This window comes from Pyrus communis, chromosome 17 (assembly GCF_963583255.1).
Source record: "Pyrus communis chromosome 17, drPyrComm1.1, whole genome shotgun sequence".
Taxonomy (NCBI): domain Eukaryota; kingdom Viridiplantae; phylum Streptophyta; class Magnoliopsida; order Rosales; family Rosaceae; genus Pyrus; species Pyrus communis.
Window position 1 is genome coordinate 14,560,867 of NC_084819.1, and position 16,370 is coordinate 14,577,236.

Genomic DNA, 16,370 nt, shown 5'->3' on the forward strand with positions numbered 1-16,370 from the left:
CTGATCCATGTTCAATAAGCATAAATAGGCATACACGCATATTTTAAAAAGTTGAAACTTTGTAAGTGATGTTAATGTCATCTGGGCCTTCTGATCCATGGTCTCAGTGGTCTGTCTGGGCCTTCTGGCAGTGGCAGGGGGCCAGTGCGAAGGCTCAATCAACCTCAGTAGATTGCCAACTGTCCTGCCTGCAGCAGGACGCACCGAAGTAGCAGGGACGACCAAAGGTCCGAACTCCGAAGCTGGAAGCAAGTAGCAAAACCAGGAAAAGGAGGACTGGGCTGAGTCGACCAACTGAAATTTTGGAACTTGAATTCCTTTGAAATTCTGGAATTCGAACAACGGTACAAGCATATAATTCTGAAAAATCTGGAAGACATTCTTTGTTCTTAAAGAACTGATGATTTATAATCCTCTAATTAAATTAAAGGCTTCAGGCTTAAAACATGGAATTTGATTCTTGGAATTGGAATACATATTAAAGAACCAAGGGTACGAGGCGTCCAAGTCAAAGACTGGAAGACGAAGTGATGGTGAACAGAACGCTCCCTCCCAATTTTGGGCCCTGAACAGGTGGTTTGTTAGCACTGGACCTGGGCTAGCCCTGTCGACACATAACAATGCATGCACGGTATGATTCCAAATTGATTGACACATGACGATGCATGCATGGTAGGGCTCACCTGCAAAGGGAAGCTGACCTTGCTTAATGAGGTTGGGAACGCATGAAGTAGACCAGAAGCCACTCACGCTAAGGACTGGCATAGCCATTACGGGAAGAATAATGTTAGGAAGACCAAAATTTTAAACCAAATGATTTGTTAACGATAGAAAATAAGCACGTTAATCAATACTTAAGTAATCATCTAATCATTAACATCTACATCATTTGGTGTACAAAATTTAATTAAAAAATTTGGTCTCCCGAGCATTACCCTTACAGGAATCCCCACCTCCTTTGCCACACAACCACGAAACGCATATTCCCATATGTTATCATACAATTCAAATGAGGCAAGTAAAGTTGTACGACTCGTCGGCTTTTTTGGTTAGGGATCAGGAGGTCACACAGAAGAGGTTCGTTATGAGTCTGAGTGACGAGACAATCTCGATTATGGGGGGAATGGTGCGTGGATGATTCGTCGGATGCTATCAGGGATTGACTCGAAGTGAAGGGTTAGGAAGGGGGCGGAGAAGGGATAGCATTGGTTGAGTAGACGATGGATGTGCTTGGTGTGGGGGGAAGGTGATGTGGATGCCAGTGTGGCACAATAACTGTGCCAAGATGAGCATCTGAGTGATATGGCCTTACCAGTAATGGCAACATTAATACGTGTAGTGGTTGATTTTGTTGCTCCATGTTCATCTCAAATTCTCAATTACGTTAACTGACACTGTAATTCTATCTTCGGGGTCTAAGGATCTGCCTGGCTTTGATTTATGTAAATTTAAAGGTTGTAACGTCGTTATGAACCCTAGATTGTATTATAATAATGTGGCAACCTTTTATCAAAAGCCATGCATATCCAAGATAACAAAATCCCAATAGCAATTATGGAGTTTTAACTTTTAAGAAAGTTTTCAGGGCATATATCACTTTACAAGGTGAAGAATATGTATGATATTTATTTGTTTACTAATAAATAAATAGATGAAAAAATAGGTGCATCTATGTTAGAGAAAAAGTTTTATATCAAAAATATAACAAAATGATATACATTTCATATGTGAGACATTCACTTTTTATATATAACTGATTTCTTGTATGATTAAATTCTACATCTAATAATAGATGTTTAAATTATAACAATATTGATCATATTGGTAGTGAATCATACTGGGCCTAAAATGTTTATTTTATTGATGAGCATTGGAATAACATGGCCTTGTAACAGTAACAAAAACAATATTACATGTGGTGGTGGTTGAGTTGGTTGGTCCATCCTCATCTCAAATACTCAAGTAACCTCACTCTATAATTCTTTTTTGGGTAGAGTCTAATGATATGCCGAGCACTATTTGTAACCTTTGAAATCAATATAATCTGAGCAACATAGTGGATGCAACCCCCGCGCAGAGGGGTGAACTACTTGAATCATGAGTCCATTTCATTTCAGTTTCAATTCCACTTGTAGATGCAGCTCAGCACAGAGGAGTAAACCACTTAAATCCCAAGTCCATTTCATTTCAGTTTCAATTCCAAGCCTACCGAGAGCTAATTTTGTTAAGATTGTTAACCTACAAATTTTTAGCATTAGCAACACTTAGACAAAATCATATGAAAAGACTTTTAAGGCTGGTTTGGAGTTATGGTGCTTTTAAAAACAATAGCTTATTAAAAAAAAAAATCTAGAATGTCAAATGTGTTTGGTAAAAGAAAAAAAAAAGTGTTTTTTTTCTTTTTTTTTTTAAATTCTTGTCAATGATAGTACAAAGGCATGGAAAGTGAAGTTGAAGCAAGATCTACCATGTTTATAATAGTTTTTTTTTTTTTTTTTTTTTTCAAGCATAGTGAATAATGCTCATTTAATGAAATTTTCAAATGGCATGTATACCCCTACGTATTTTGCAAAATTACAAGATTTTGCCTCTGCATTATTCTCTTTGGCAATTATTATATCACATTAAATAATATATTATTTTTAGTCATTTAACATATTCACAACAATTTTACATCAAAGTTTATCAAACACTCAGATATTATATTTTTTTGTTACAAGCACACTTATAAAAAAATTTACCAAATACTCAACAACTTATATTTTACAGCTGTTTATTCTCACAGCATAGCATAAGCATATATATATTTTTTAAGCACATCAATACCAAACAAGCCCTTACACAACATTATAGTTGTAGTTTGGAGCATTATAACATCAAACTCGTTCCATAAAAGTCTTTCATCCTAGCCATTCCCTTTAATATATCATACATCATTAGAATTTCTCAAGTCTTGAATAAGTTTGTCCAGGTTGTTGTATGAAGACCCACCTTCAGTAACAGCACCCCTAGCTAACTTAGAAAATCTTTCCACCGACCTCAAAATTTGCTCTCTTTCATCACCTTCTTCCATCAATCTCCTTATCATCTTCTCCACCATGGATCTCTCACATGTGTCCTTCATATCAATTCCAATCCTCCAAACCTCACCAATCCATCTACTAGTCACCAGCTGCTCCGCCAGCCGAGGCCAACAAAGCATCGGCACTCCCGCCCAAATGCCCTCAAGGATCGAGTTCCACCCGCATTGGGTTAAAAACCCTCCAACAGCTTTGTGAGCCAGGACCTCTTCTTGGGGGGCCCACTCCACTATAAGACCCCTCTCTTTGGTACCCATCTTCAGCTCCGTAGGAATCACGTGTTCTCCTTGCTCCCCCGAAATCATATCTGAGCGCACTACCCATAGAAATTGTTTCCCGCAACTGACCAAGCCGTGCCAAAATTCAAACAATTGGTCATGTGTCAGCTCCACCAAGCTGCCAAAGCTAACATATATAACAGATCCCACTTGTTTGGAGTCCAGCCACGCCATGCAACGACGGTCCTCTTGGCGCAAAGAGGCAGAGGATGACAGGCCATCGCCAACGCGAGATTTGACAAGAGCGTGGACGGGACCTATTGCGTAAACTTGGGGGAAAAGTGTGGCTATGTGGGAGAGAATTGAGGCTTCGAGGCCGTCGAAGGTATTGATTATTAAAGCAGAAGCACGAGTAATAGCTTTGATCACTTCCATGAAAATTTTAGTAACTGGGTGGTCAATTGAAAATCTGCAAAAGCCTGGTAGGTCTCGACGCCGTAAAAGGCCTTCCATCCCCGGAATATCGCTACTCTGCTTATCCATATCTTCATCTGTTTCAAAGTTAGAAGTACATTTGCATGACTAGTCACGCTAAAAATATGAAATAGACTTCATTTGGAAAAAAAAAAAAAAAAAAGGAAAAAAATTGCTAGGAAGAATTGTACCACGTATACCGGTTTATGTGAGACCTATCTATATTGGCGGTATAAAAAATGCTACCAGTCACAACAAAATAAGTTCATTTGATGGAACAAGGATCCTCTTTGTGAGGATCCCGGAGATCCATAAATCGTGTCTATTCATCGTATATCATGTAGTCAATTTTCGTCAGATACTATTTATATTCAATTTTAAATAAAAAAATTTTAAATGATTTCTGACGGCACAATGTACAATAAACGGACATAATTTATGAATCCTCGAAATTCTCACAAAGAGAATCTAAAGAGGATCCTCATTCCATTTGATGTATCTAAATGTTTTTAAATATTGCAGGACACGACATATATTTTCTTTGTTTTGTTAATGAGATAATTCATCAAATTTTATTCTTTGACGAAATCAAGCAAGTAAAATAGACAATTTGTCTTCCTAATTTTAGTAGCCACTCTTTGATTCTCACTTGCCTAACTCTCAATTGACATATCGTAAAAATAAAGAACAAAGAATTGTAAGATTTTGTCGTCAAGCAGCAATATAGTACTTTATATTTTGATTAACAACTATTATAAAGGAGGTTTGAACTCTTCATCCCACTAAATGGATAATAATCATGGTCATATGATATCAAAAATGATACTCTAATCACATCTATTTGTACTACTTTTCTAATAGAGATGACACTTACATGTTAATGGACTCTATCTCCATTAAAAAGGTGATACAAATGTGGTATACAAAATATAATAAGTGCAACATTGCTCATTATTGTAGACATGTAGCTAGCACTACATATATATCATTATCGATGCTGATTTTGTTTTAGGGTTACGTAGCCTTAAAACCCTTAGACCTACCCCAACATTTGGAGTAAAACTCAAATTTTAGGTTTTAAACCGATCCCAACTTGCTCCAACCCTTGGGGCAAATATGAGTTTTAACCCATAACTCATTTCTGGGGAAAATTTAGGCCAAGATTCTCCTTGGTTATTGGGATTGGCCCATTATATATGTGTATTTTTTTTAGTTTATATTTATAAATTCATTTAATCCAACGGTTAAGATCTAATATGAACAAATTCAACGGTAAAAAAAAAAAAAAAAAATCTAATGGTCCAAATTTAAATTCAATAGCTAAAGTAATTAAAAGAAATTGTTGTATTGTTTCATATTTTTTCATAGTGTTCCACGAGTTTCATGGTGTCAGCTTAGTAATTTTTCAATATTTATCGGAATCTAAATATTTTGAAGTTAAAATGGTCATAAAATTAATTAGGGTAGTCACATAATTATTTAAAAAAAGATTACTTTAAGAATCCTAAATTCATTCTTTAATGATCTCAGACTAAAAATTCAACGCAGAAGGGTTGGAACAGAAAACAAGTTTCTGGGTTAAAACCTAAATTTTTATCCAAAAAAATTTTAGCTTTTAACCCAAGGGTTGGAGATGGTCTTATCGTTTTGACACGTGGCATCACGATGTCCAACTCCAGCAAAAATTTAAGGGGTTTTTAGATTTTTAGGGTTTTAATAAGATTGTTTCTAGATTTTAACGTAAATGGTTTTTAAAATCTAATATAAGTCCTTATTTTTAAAATTTACCATATTTAAGTAATTATAGGACATTATTATTATTTATAAACTTACCATTCGAAATTCTTTACCTATTCATAATTAATGTTTTTTTTTTTTTTGTGCTTCAATTATATTAATAGATATAAATTCATTCAAAATTCAAATTATTATTATTAAAAAAATTCAACAACAAAACAAAAGCAAGTTATGCATAACTTTCGGTACCTTATTTTATTCATAGGTATGGAAATATTGGTACATAAGTTTCGGTACAAATGTATCGGTACATAACTTTAGGCACCTTATTTTACTCATAGGTACAAAAGTATCGGTACGTAAGTTTCGGTATGAATGTATCTTTACAAATGTGTCGGTATGTAACTATAGTATCTAAACATATATATGTATGTAATATGCATATACATATATATGGAGAAATTCATGCACAATGAAAAATATATGATAATGTATTACTTTTCTTATTGTGGGAACAATGATAAATAACATTTTTATTATTTATGGGAATCAATATATAACCTACAAACAAAAAACTCAATAATTATTATTACAACCTATTTAATATTAAAAAATTACAATTAAATGCCAAGGATTAAAATTAGTTTTTAATCTTAGTCAAGGTTTTATTCAAAAAGTAATCTTAGACAAGGATTAAAAAATAATTTTCTTAAAATTTAATTGAAGTAAAAAGAAATTTGGAAAAGAAACGAGAGAAGAATGAGGGTGTGTAACCTGTGAAGGGGACGTGGCCTTGTTGGATGAGATTTGGAATGCAGGAGTAAGACCAGTAGCCACAACCGCTGATGACGGTGATAGCCATGGCGGGAACGCCGACCTGCTCTGCCACGTCAATTGCGAAACACATGATCTCATCCATTATGACGCAACTCAAAGGAGGACGGCGAGTGCTGGTGGAGCCGTACGACTCTTCGTCCTTTTTGGTTAGGGTTATGAGCAGATCACGCAGAAGTGGCTTGGTTACGGACCTGAGCGACGAGACCATGTCGATTATGGGGGGAATGGAGCGGGGGCAGTCTGGTGGGAGGCCATCGGGTAGAGACTCGAAGTGGAGGGTTGGGAAGCGGGCGGAGAGGGCATGGCGTTGGGTGAGGAGACGGTGGTTGTGTTCTGTATTGAGGAAGGTGACATGGATGCCAGCATGGCCTAGCAGTTGCGCAAAGCTCAGCATCGGAGTGATGTGGCCTTGTGCTGGGAACGGCAACAATAATACGTGTGCTGCAGATTCAGATCGCTCCGTATCCATCTGCATCCGTACATGCACTGTGTGACTGTGTCTATATATATACACATATGAGGTTGGAATGACTTCTCAATTATAACTCGAGAAAGGATTGTCAATCATATATATAGTGGGGTCGCCAATAAAAGAGTAACGATAAGTATGTCACAATTGTCGATCTTTAACATTTAATTTTTTTATGAAAAGGCAGAAATATGTGGGCGTGAGAAGGATTGACAAATAAATAAGGTATATTTTTACAAAATCACGAAGTAAATGCATACAGATTTGGTGAGTAAAGTAAATCTGGCATTGTGTTACTATTATTAATATTAATGCACTGCTTTCCCCAAAGGAGATTACAATAATAACACAATCTAAGATTTATAATTAATGTGACAACCTTTTTATCGTATAAAAAGCCATGCATCCGTATCTGATCAATCCTTGCCGAAGAAAACTATATATCCCATCAAGATCGAGATACAATGAAGAAGATGGAGCAAACACACACTCTTGTTACCGCTCCCAGCACAAGGTCGCGTCACCCCAATGCTAAACTCGGAACAATTGCTTTGCCATGCTGGTATCCATGTCACCTTCCTCAGCACGGAAAACACCCCACCGCCACATCCCCCAACGCCAAGCCCTCTCCGCCCGCTTTCCAACTCTCCACTTCCGGTCACTCCCGGACAGCCACCCACTGATCCACGCACCGGTAACCCCTTAATCCACATCAGCATGATTTCGTCACTCAGATCCGTAACGAAGACGCTTTTGCGTGACCTGCTTATCTCCCTAACCAAAAGCAGAAACTACGACGACGAGTCTTGTGACTCTACTACTATTAGCCGTCCTCCTTATTTGGGTTGTATTGATAACAGATGATCGTATGAGCTTTGCAATCGACGTGGCGGAGGAAATGGGGATTGTGGAGCCAAAAATAATCACAAGGCGACACGTGAATTTTTGGATAAAAGAGGACAAAAATACCCTTGAGGCATACCGGGATTCTTACGCACGAGCAGTGGGCAATCATCCCACAATCAAGTCAAAAGTGACCAAAATAGGTAACAAATTCAAAACTATTTCATCCACCATCCTATATTATTTGCAAAAATAATATATTAGAAAATTCAAAAATTCTTATAAAACGTAAAAGAGAAGTACAATGGTTAGAAATTTAGAAAATTCAACAAATGAAAATTTCAACACTCAAGAGATGGGACCATGGCGATCCACGAGGCTAAACGTGACAATAAGTGGAGCGGCACCACCATCACGAGTTTCCACCACGGGAACCACCGCGATGGCTACCACGGTAGCCACTCGCGGCAAGGTCCATAGTGTCACCACCACTGCCCGAGCCGTGCTATCCAAGGTGGCTCACAACCCAAGCCATGTCACTCCACGCCCAATGCGTTGCCAAGCCGAGCCCAAGCCTCACATCCGCATGCATTATACGCCCAATAGCCTACTCTCGTGGCCTAGCTTGCTCCCGCCGAGCAGCCCATTCTCGTGGCCCAGCCTGCTCCTACCGAGCAGCCCACTCCCACAGCCCAGCCCATTCTCGTGGGCCAGCCTGCTCCCGCCGAGCAGCCCACTTTCATGGCCCAACCTACTCTCACCGAGCAGTCCACTCTTCGTGGCCCAGCTTGTTCCCGTGGCCGAGCCTGCTTCTGCAGCATTCCAAGCAGCCCAAATCGGCCCAAGACTATCTTAACCATCCGGACTAACCATTGAGTCGGGGGCATTTTCACCACGTTTCTCCGCAAATTTGACATTTCCCAATTCAAATCTCGTGCCTAGAGTCTACCACACTTCCATTGCTCAAGGAGGCATATTCCTTTCAAGCTCTTCCAATCCAAATGGTAAACAACATTTGTCTCGACAAGTCATAGAGTTGACAAGCTCCTTTGCACAACAGATAACCTTGGTGAATCAACTTTTGCAACGCACCGAGATCCAACGTGTCTCGGACGAGATGTCCCGAAGAAGGACAAAGGCAGACGAACCTCTTCACCAGCGTCTAGGCAAACAGCCACTTGACCAGTCATAAACCGAGCGTTCTAAAGGAGTACACTCTCAACTGGACCCCCGAGCTAGCGTATACTCTCGTCTTAGCCCGTGAAGGAGTGTGCACCCTCAGTTAGGTCCACGGACAAACATACACTGATGGTTGGGGCCACACTCCAATAATTAACATAAGCAACCTTCCAGGCGAAGTGTTTATTTGCGGTAATGCCCGCAAGGAGCATCCTCCACCTCACATCGGAATAGGCAACACAACGGACGGAGAGAAACAGTCACTCAATTTGACTCAAGTTCAACCAGTAGCCTGCGAGTTACCCGTTCGCCTGATAGGAACATAACACACCCACCGTAACAGTGGCATAGACGAGCCGAACACATGGAAGATCAGCCTAGACTAGCAGGTCACGACCGGGGGCAGCTGAGAGCTCTGCCACCCCCAACAAAGGCAAATTCAGGAAGAAGTAGAAAGACTCATGACCGAGTGATTGCGCAATTTTTCGCGCAACTAAGCTATTGACAAGACACTCCGATGAGACATAACCAACATAAGCGAGTCATCTTTCAATGACAAGATTGAGCAGACAGGACTACCCCATATAGATCGCTAGATATAAAGACTATTTTTGTTCTGACAAATGTAGTAGCTCAGCCTAATGGCACGTCAGGGGTAAATGAGTACCATAAGGACACACCAGCCCAACTACCAAGAACTGGGGGCAGGCTAAGGATTATTTTGGTTATCCCAACAGTCCAGCTTTTCTCAGCTGCACTCACGATAATGATTTTCATGATCTCCAGTGTGAGAGGATAAACTAATTGCTCTCCAGTGCGATAGGGTAAACCAATTCCCCGACACCCAAAAGGGTTTACTCTCCAGTGCAAGAGGATAAACTAATTGCTCTCTAGTGCGAGAAGGTAAACCAATTCCCCGACACCCAAAAGGGTCTGCTCTCCAGTGATAGAGGATAAACTAATTGTTATCCAGTGCGAGAAGGTAAACCAATTCCCTGACACCTAAAAGGGTTTGCTCTCCAGCGCGAGAGGATAAACTAATTGCTCTCTAATGCGAGAGGGTAAACCAATTCCCCGACACCTAAAAGGGTCTATTTTCCAGCACGAGAGGATAAACTAATTGCTCTCCAGTGCGAGAGGGTAAACCAATTCCCTGACACCCATGTCGGTTTGCTCTCTAGCGCGAGAGGGTAAACTAATTGCACTTTAGTGACGAGAGGGTAAACCAATTCCCCGACACCCATATGGGTTTGCTCTCCAGTGCGAGAGGATAAACTAATTGCTCTCTAGTGCGAAAGGGTAAACTAATTGCTCTCCAGTATGAGAAGGTAAAATAAATTCCCGACACCCATCTGGGTAAGCTCTCTAGTTAGGCCTGGCAATTTCTGACACGACCCGATAACCCGACACGACACGACACGAAATTAACAGGTGTTTGGGTCGACACGATAACGAATCGGGTCGTTATCGGGTAACCCGATAAGCACCTGTTAAGATAACGGGTTGGTTCGGGTATACACGTGGGTAACACGATACACGATAAGCAGAATATTATTTTTATAATTTTATAACCCTAAAAAAATACTGTAATAATTATATACATTAATTTTACAATTTTATACCCCTAAAAATTATAATAAATATATATATATATATATATATATTAAATTAACTATAAAATTTATAATAATTATAATAATTATATATACTATAATAATTATACCCCCAAAATATTAAGTCTATCTATAATAATTATATATATATATTAAATTTTATAAAAACTATAATAATTATTAATTAATAATTTAATATGCATGATGCATTGCATGATTTTGCATCCATTGAAATTTGATGTGATTTCTTTCCATTCAAATTTCAATAATCAATTTCTTGCCTTTGCTAACTTGCCGCCCTTTTTGAAAAAAAAAATGGAGGGAAAATGAAAATGTTAAGAAAAGTTGAAAATAAAACAAAAAAGTGAGGGAATTATGGAAAGATGTTGGAGGGAAAAGTGAAAATGATAAGAAAAATTTGAAAAGGAAACAAAAAAGAGAGGGAAAAATGAAAATTAATAGAAGTGGTGAGAATTTTTTTTTTTTTTTTTTTTAAGTTATTAACTTTTTATCACACACATGACTGTCATGACATATCTCACTATTTTTATAATGACACACGTGACACGTTATGTATGTACTATTCCGTAAACCAGTCAATTATAATTTATACATACAAAATAAATAGATTTAAATCCACTTAATAAATATATATATATACACACACACACACACGGAACTTGATTGATGGCATACGAATTCTCCAAAACTAATTTCAACGATCCAAACCGTCAAACTTGTTTGTTTATGCTTTGAGATCACATCAACAAAAAATCATAAAAAATAAACATTCAGAGATCAAGTAAAGGGACAAAGCTTTTCAACGATTATAAACGAAAAATCACGATTTAACGGTTATTTTAACTCCGATTTTGATGATTTTTTATAACTACACTCCTTGACCCTATATGAATACAATGAATGAATTCGATCTTCAATTTAAAATATTTACACAAGTGGATACCACAAAATCTTATGTTATACTTAATGAAAGTATAAATAAACTCTAAGTGTTAGTCAATCTATCGTTTTACGAATTCTCCAAAACTAATTTCAACGATCCAAACCGTCAAAATTGTTTGTATATGCTTGGAGATCGCATCAGCAAAAACTCACAAAAAAAAACATTCAGAGATCAAGTAACGGGACAAAGCTTTTCAACGGTTATAAACGAAAAATCACGATTTAACGGTTATTTTAACTCCGATTTTGATGATTTTTTATAACTACACTCCTTTACCCTATATGAATACAATGAATGAATTCGATCTTCAATTTAAAATATTTACACAAGTGGATACCACAAAATCTTATGTTATACTTAATGAAAGTATAAATAAACTCTAAGTGTTAGTCAATCTATCGTTTTACGAATTCTCCAAAACTAATTTCAACGATCCAAACCGTCAAAATTGTTTGTATATGCTTGGAGATCACATCAGCAAAAAATCACAAAAAAAAAACATTCAGAGATCAAGTAACGGGACAAAGCTTTTCAACGGTTATAAACGAAAAATCACGATTTAACGGTTATTTTAACTCCGATTTTGATGATTTTTTATAACTACACTCTTTGACCCTATATGAATACAATGAATAAATTCGATCTTCAATTTAAAATATTTACACAAGTGGATACCACAAATTATGTTATACTTAATGAAAGTATAAATAAACTCTAAGTGTTAGTCAATCTATCGTTTTATGAATTCTCCAAAACTAATTTCAACGATCCAAACCGTCAAAATTGTTTGTATATGCTTGGATTTTCGAGTGTAGATATAGTACTTGAACGAGAAATGTTTTAATGTTTTGAAATAATATTTATGTGGCAATGTGTGGTATGTGCAAATTTTTAAAAAATATTTTTTTTTCTTAACGGGTCATAACGGGTCGGGTCACTTTACCCGTTGGGTAAAGTGACACGACCTGTTAAGAACCCGTTAAGATAACGGGTGTGACACGACACAACCCGTTAAGATAACAGGTGTTACACGAAAACGACACGAACACGATAGACACGACCCGTTTGCCAGGCCTATCTCTAGTGCGAGAAGGCCACATAGCTCAAAAGATTGAATGTTTGAAGATCAACTAGGCAAAAAATGGTTAGGAAGCAGCATCCACTTTTAAACTTAACAGTTCGCTCATCTGACACTTTATCTTCAGCAACCCCGATCTTGGCAGCTCCATCCTTGATTGCTTCATCTATGGCAGCTGAGAAATCAAACTCAAGCAGTTTCCTCATTTTTTGCAAGCAGCCCAAACTTGGCAGCCCAAACCATTACCCATGCCACACCACTTCCTCAGCCCATGCTGAGCCAATCCTTGGCTTCAATCAAGCCGAGCAGCACAAACAATGGCCCATGCCAAACCACATCTTTGGCTTATGCCAAGCCGACTCCTGGCCCTTGCCAGCCGACGTGTTGCACCACCCTAACGACTGCCCCGCGACAGGACCATCCACAAAGAAGACAAGAAAAATGAAAATTTTCTTACATCAGTACGGCACAGAGAAAACGAAGAAAGCAACGAAAGACAGTTCTTTGCACGAGTAAGATGTAGAAGATTGCTAGAGAAAGGGGAACAAATATCCTCTAAACTCTCTCTCTCTTGTAGGGTAAAATAAATCGCTCTTCAAAGTTGATTTAATAACCCACTTAAGGTGGACTTAAATAGGCTTTGAGAGAAATTTATTTCCCTTTCCTAGAAGGATCTAATTTCCTATTAAATAAGGAATCCACATCAAAATAGGAAGCAGTCCAAAGTTTCCTAAAGCAAGAAAATCTCTACCCCTGTCGCCCTTTTCTGCGAGCAATCCAACAGGTGTGGGGTCATTTGTGGAGCTAAAAATAATCACAAGGCGACACGTGAATTTTTGGATAGAAGAGGACAAAAATACCCTTGAGGCATACCAGGATTCCTACGCGCGAGCAGCGGGCAATCATCCCACAACCAAGTCAAAAGTGCCCAAAATAGGTAACAAATTCAAAACTATTTCATCCACCCTCATCCTATATTCTCCACAAGGTAATTATACCCGTATTACAGGAGACCTTTTTATATTGGCGGAATAAAAAGTGCTACTGGTCACGACAAAATAAGTTCATTAGATGTATCTACATGTTTGAATATTGCAGGACATGACATATTTTCTTTGTTTTGTTAATGAGACAATTCATCAAATTTTATTCTATGACGAAATCAAGCAAGTAAAATAGACAATTTGTCTTCCTAATTTTAGTAGCCTCTCTTTGATTCTCAATTGCCTAACTCTCTAATGCTATATCGTAAAAATAAAGAATAAAGAATTGCAAGATTTTGTTGTCAAGCATCAATATGGTTCTTTATATTTTGATTAACAACTATTATAAAAGAGGTTTGAACTCAAAGAGTTCATCTCATAAAGTGGAAAATAATCATGTCCTATGATATCAAAAATGCTACTCTAATCACATTTTCTATTTGTACTAGTTTATGTATTGATGGGCTCTATCTTCATTAAAAAGATGATACAAATGTGGTATGAAAAATACAATAAGTGTAACATTACTCATTGTTGTAGATGTGTAGCTATCACTACATATTTTATTATTGATGCTAAAAAAGGTTACGTACCCTTAAAAATGTTATCATTTTGACACGTGGCATCACGATGTCCAACTCCAGCAAAAATTTTGTTGAATTAAAAAGAAATTAGGAAAAGAAAACGAGAAAAGAATAAGTGTGTCTGTGACGTGGGAAAATGATGTGGCCTTGTTGAATGAGATTTGGAATGCAGGAGTAACACCAGAAGCCACAACCGTTAATGATAGAGATAGCCATGACGAGAACGATGACCTTCCCTGCCATGTCAATTGTGAAACACATGATTTCATATGTTATGACACAACTCAAAGGAGGACAACGAGTAGTGGTCGAGCCATACAACTCGTCGTTCTTTTTGGTTAAGGTTATGAGCAAATCACGTTGTTTGGGTTAGTATTTGAATAATGGGCTAAACTGAAAGAAGGCCCAAAGATGTCAAAACAAGGAGAATCTACCCGAAGCCCAGCATCAAGCCCAGAAGCAAACTGAAGCCTTCTCAACCAAAACATAAGCCACGTGTTTATGATAAAAGTGACAAGTGATGGAGACCAACCTACTATCAGTCAAAAAACACTTTCTAGTGGCACTACAAGTAAAAAACTGATGACTCACAACCTTCCAAGAGCTTTCGGGCAAGAATAATGCCCTGACCCTCAAGCCAAATCACTTATAAAAGGAAGAAGAGACAACAGAGACAAGGATAATTAACCAATCAAACAAACAAACATACAAACTCTACTTTTAAGCCAGATATGCATTCAAAAAGCTGAAATCTACTAAGATTCAGTCATTTTAGCGATAGTTTCCTTAGAAAATCTATCTTTTATCTAGTATAAAAGCTCTGGTACCTCCTTTAATGTTGTAGTATTAATTCCCTCGTGTAAACTTGTTTACCATCCATCCCTTTTAGCATATAACCCCTGTAAACTCAAAAAGAAGTGGATGCAAGAGGTTCAACCTTGCCAGACAAGGTGAAATCTTGCCCGAGTCTCTTTGTTTGTTCTCTAAATTAGTAGATCTATCGATTAGTGCACTCTTCAGCATGTATTTAAGTCATTTCCACCTGTTTGTCTATTTTAAAAGCCTCATTTACATCTGAATCTGGTTAACTTAATAGATCTGTTGTCATTAAAAATAACTTGGAACCAAACAAATGACTTAAAGGGCTCTGGACCTCCTCCATTCGAACATACAAGATCATGAACTAAAAGTCCTTGTTTACAAGGCAAGAAAAAGATCTTAATGCAAACTTAACCCATCTGTGACAATCATTTGATTACAAGAAGTTTGAGTAAGTTAGGGCCCAAGTAATCAACTTGAAACACACTTGTTCTACATCTGTTATACTGGGATAACAGTGGCATGCCTAAGCATTTAGTTAGTTTTGATTGCGAACCTCAAGGCCTACACCTAAGGCCCCACAAAGGCACCTTTCATAACTAACTTCAAACTCTTATTGCAGCACACAAGGCAAGCAATAGCCCGACCACCAAATATACACATCCAAAGTGCCAATCCCTTGGGGAGCTGTGCTGAGGTCCAGAGATCTTCTCCAAAGAAATCTTGCCCGTACATAGTTTTGGCATGCCCAGTGGGATCCCATTAGTCTTAAATGCCAAGGACAAAGAACAAGAAGCGAACCTTTAGGTGGAATACAAAACACGGGTCACCCCAGTGTTTACCAAGATTAGAAATGGCAGATCATCCACAAGATTTCCCTTCCCTATGAGGACCAGCTATTCTAGGAAGCTCTACTTCATCTGAGAAGTCGGAAGGAAAGGTGACCAATGAAGACTTATAAGCCACCATGGTACAAGTGTTGAAAAGTATGAAGAAGATCTCTCTGGTGACCAGATGATAGGTGAGCAGACTCTGTTCCTTAACAGGAAGTTTACAGAGAAGACTAAATCTAGAGTACTCTATTCCAAAAGACAGTTATACTAGAGTGATGATGAGAGAGGCAAACCCTGAGAAGGAACCAGTTATTCCCCTATTTCCCTTACTTGAGGAAGGGAAGAAAAAGAGGAAAGGAGAAAATAGGGCTTGTGGCCAGCCAGCCAATATTAGAAGAAATCCTGGAGACAGAGTTGGCCAACCCACTATTATCCTTACTACAGGTCGGGCAAGACAAGAAGAAGTACGGAATGAACCAACAAGTTAGAGAATTCAGTGGAAAAGTTGTGTCCACAACTATGGGCAAACTTCTTCCTTATAAGCCACAACCACTGGCTAATAAGGGAGAAGGGGCCAAATGGAAATAGCCAAAACCAATTAAGGAGACTTTCTCATGAAATGAGTGTAGCCCGAAGTGGGAACCTCCTTACAACCCACA

General features: G+C 38.1%; 1 protein-coding gene across 1 annotated transcript; it reads right to left on the minus strand.

Annotated features, from left to right (window-relative positions):
• Window positions 1–2,926: 2,926 nt before the first annotated feature.
• On the minus strand, window positions 2,927–6,815 carry LOC137722060 (7-deoxyloganetic acid glucosyltransferase-like). The gene is made up of 2 exons (XM_068461054.1): window positions 6,284–6,815; window positions 2,927–3,849 (listed from the first exon to the last, which is right to left on the minus strand). Exons 1-2 carry the CDS (start codon window positions 6,813–6,815, stop codon window positions 2,927–2,929), a joined length of 1,455 nt encoding a protein of 484 aa, XP_068317155.1.
• Between the last annotated feature and the right edge of the window lie 9,555 nt (window positions 6,816–16,370).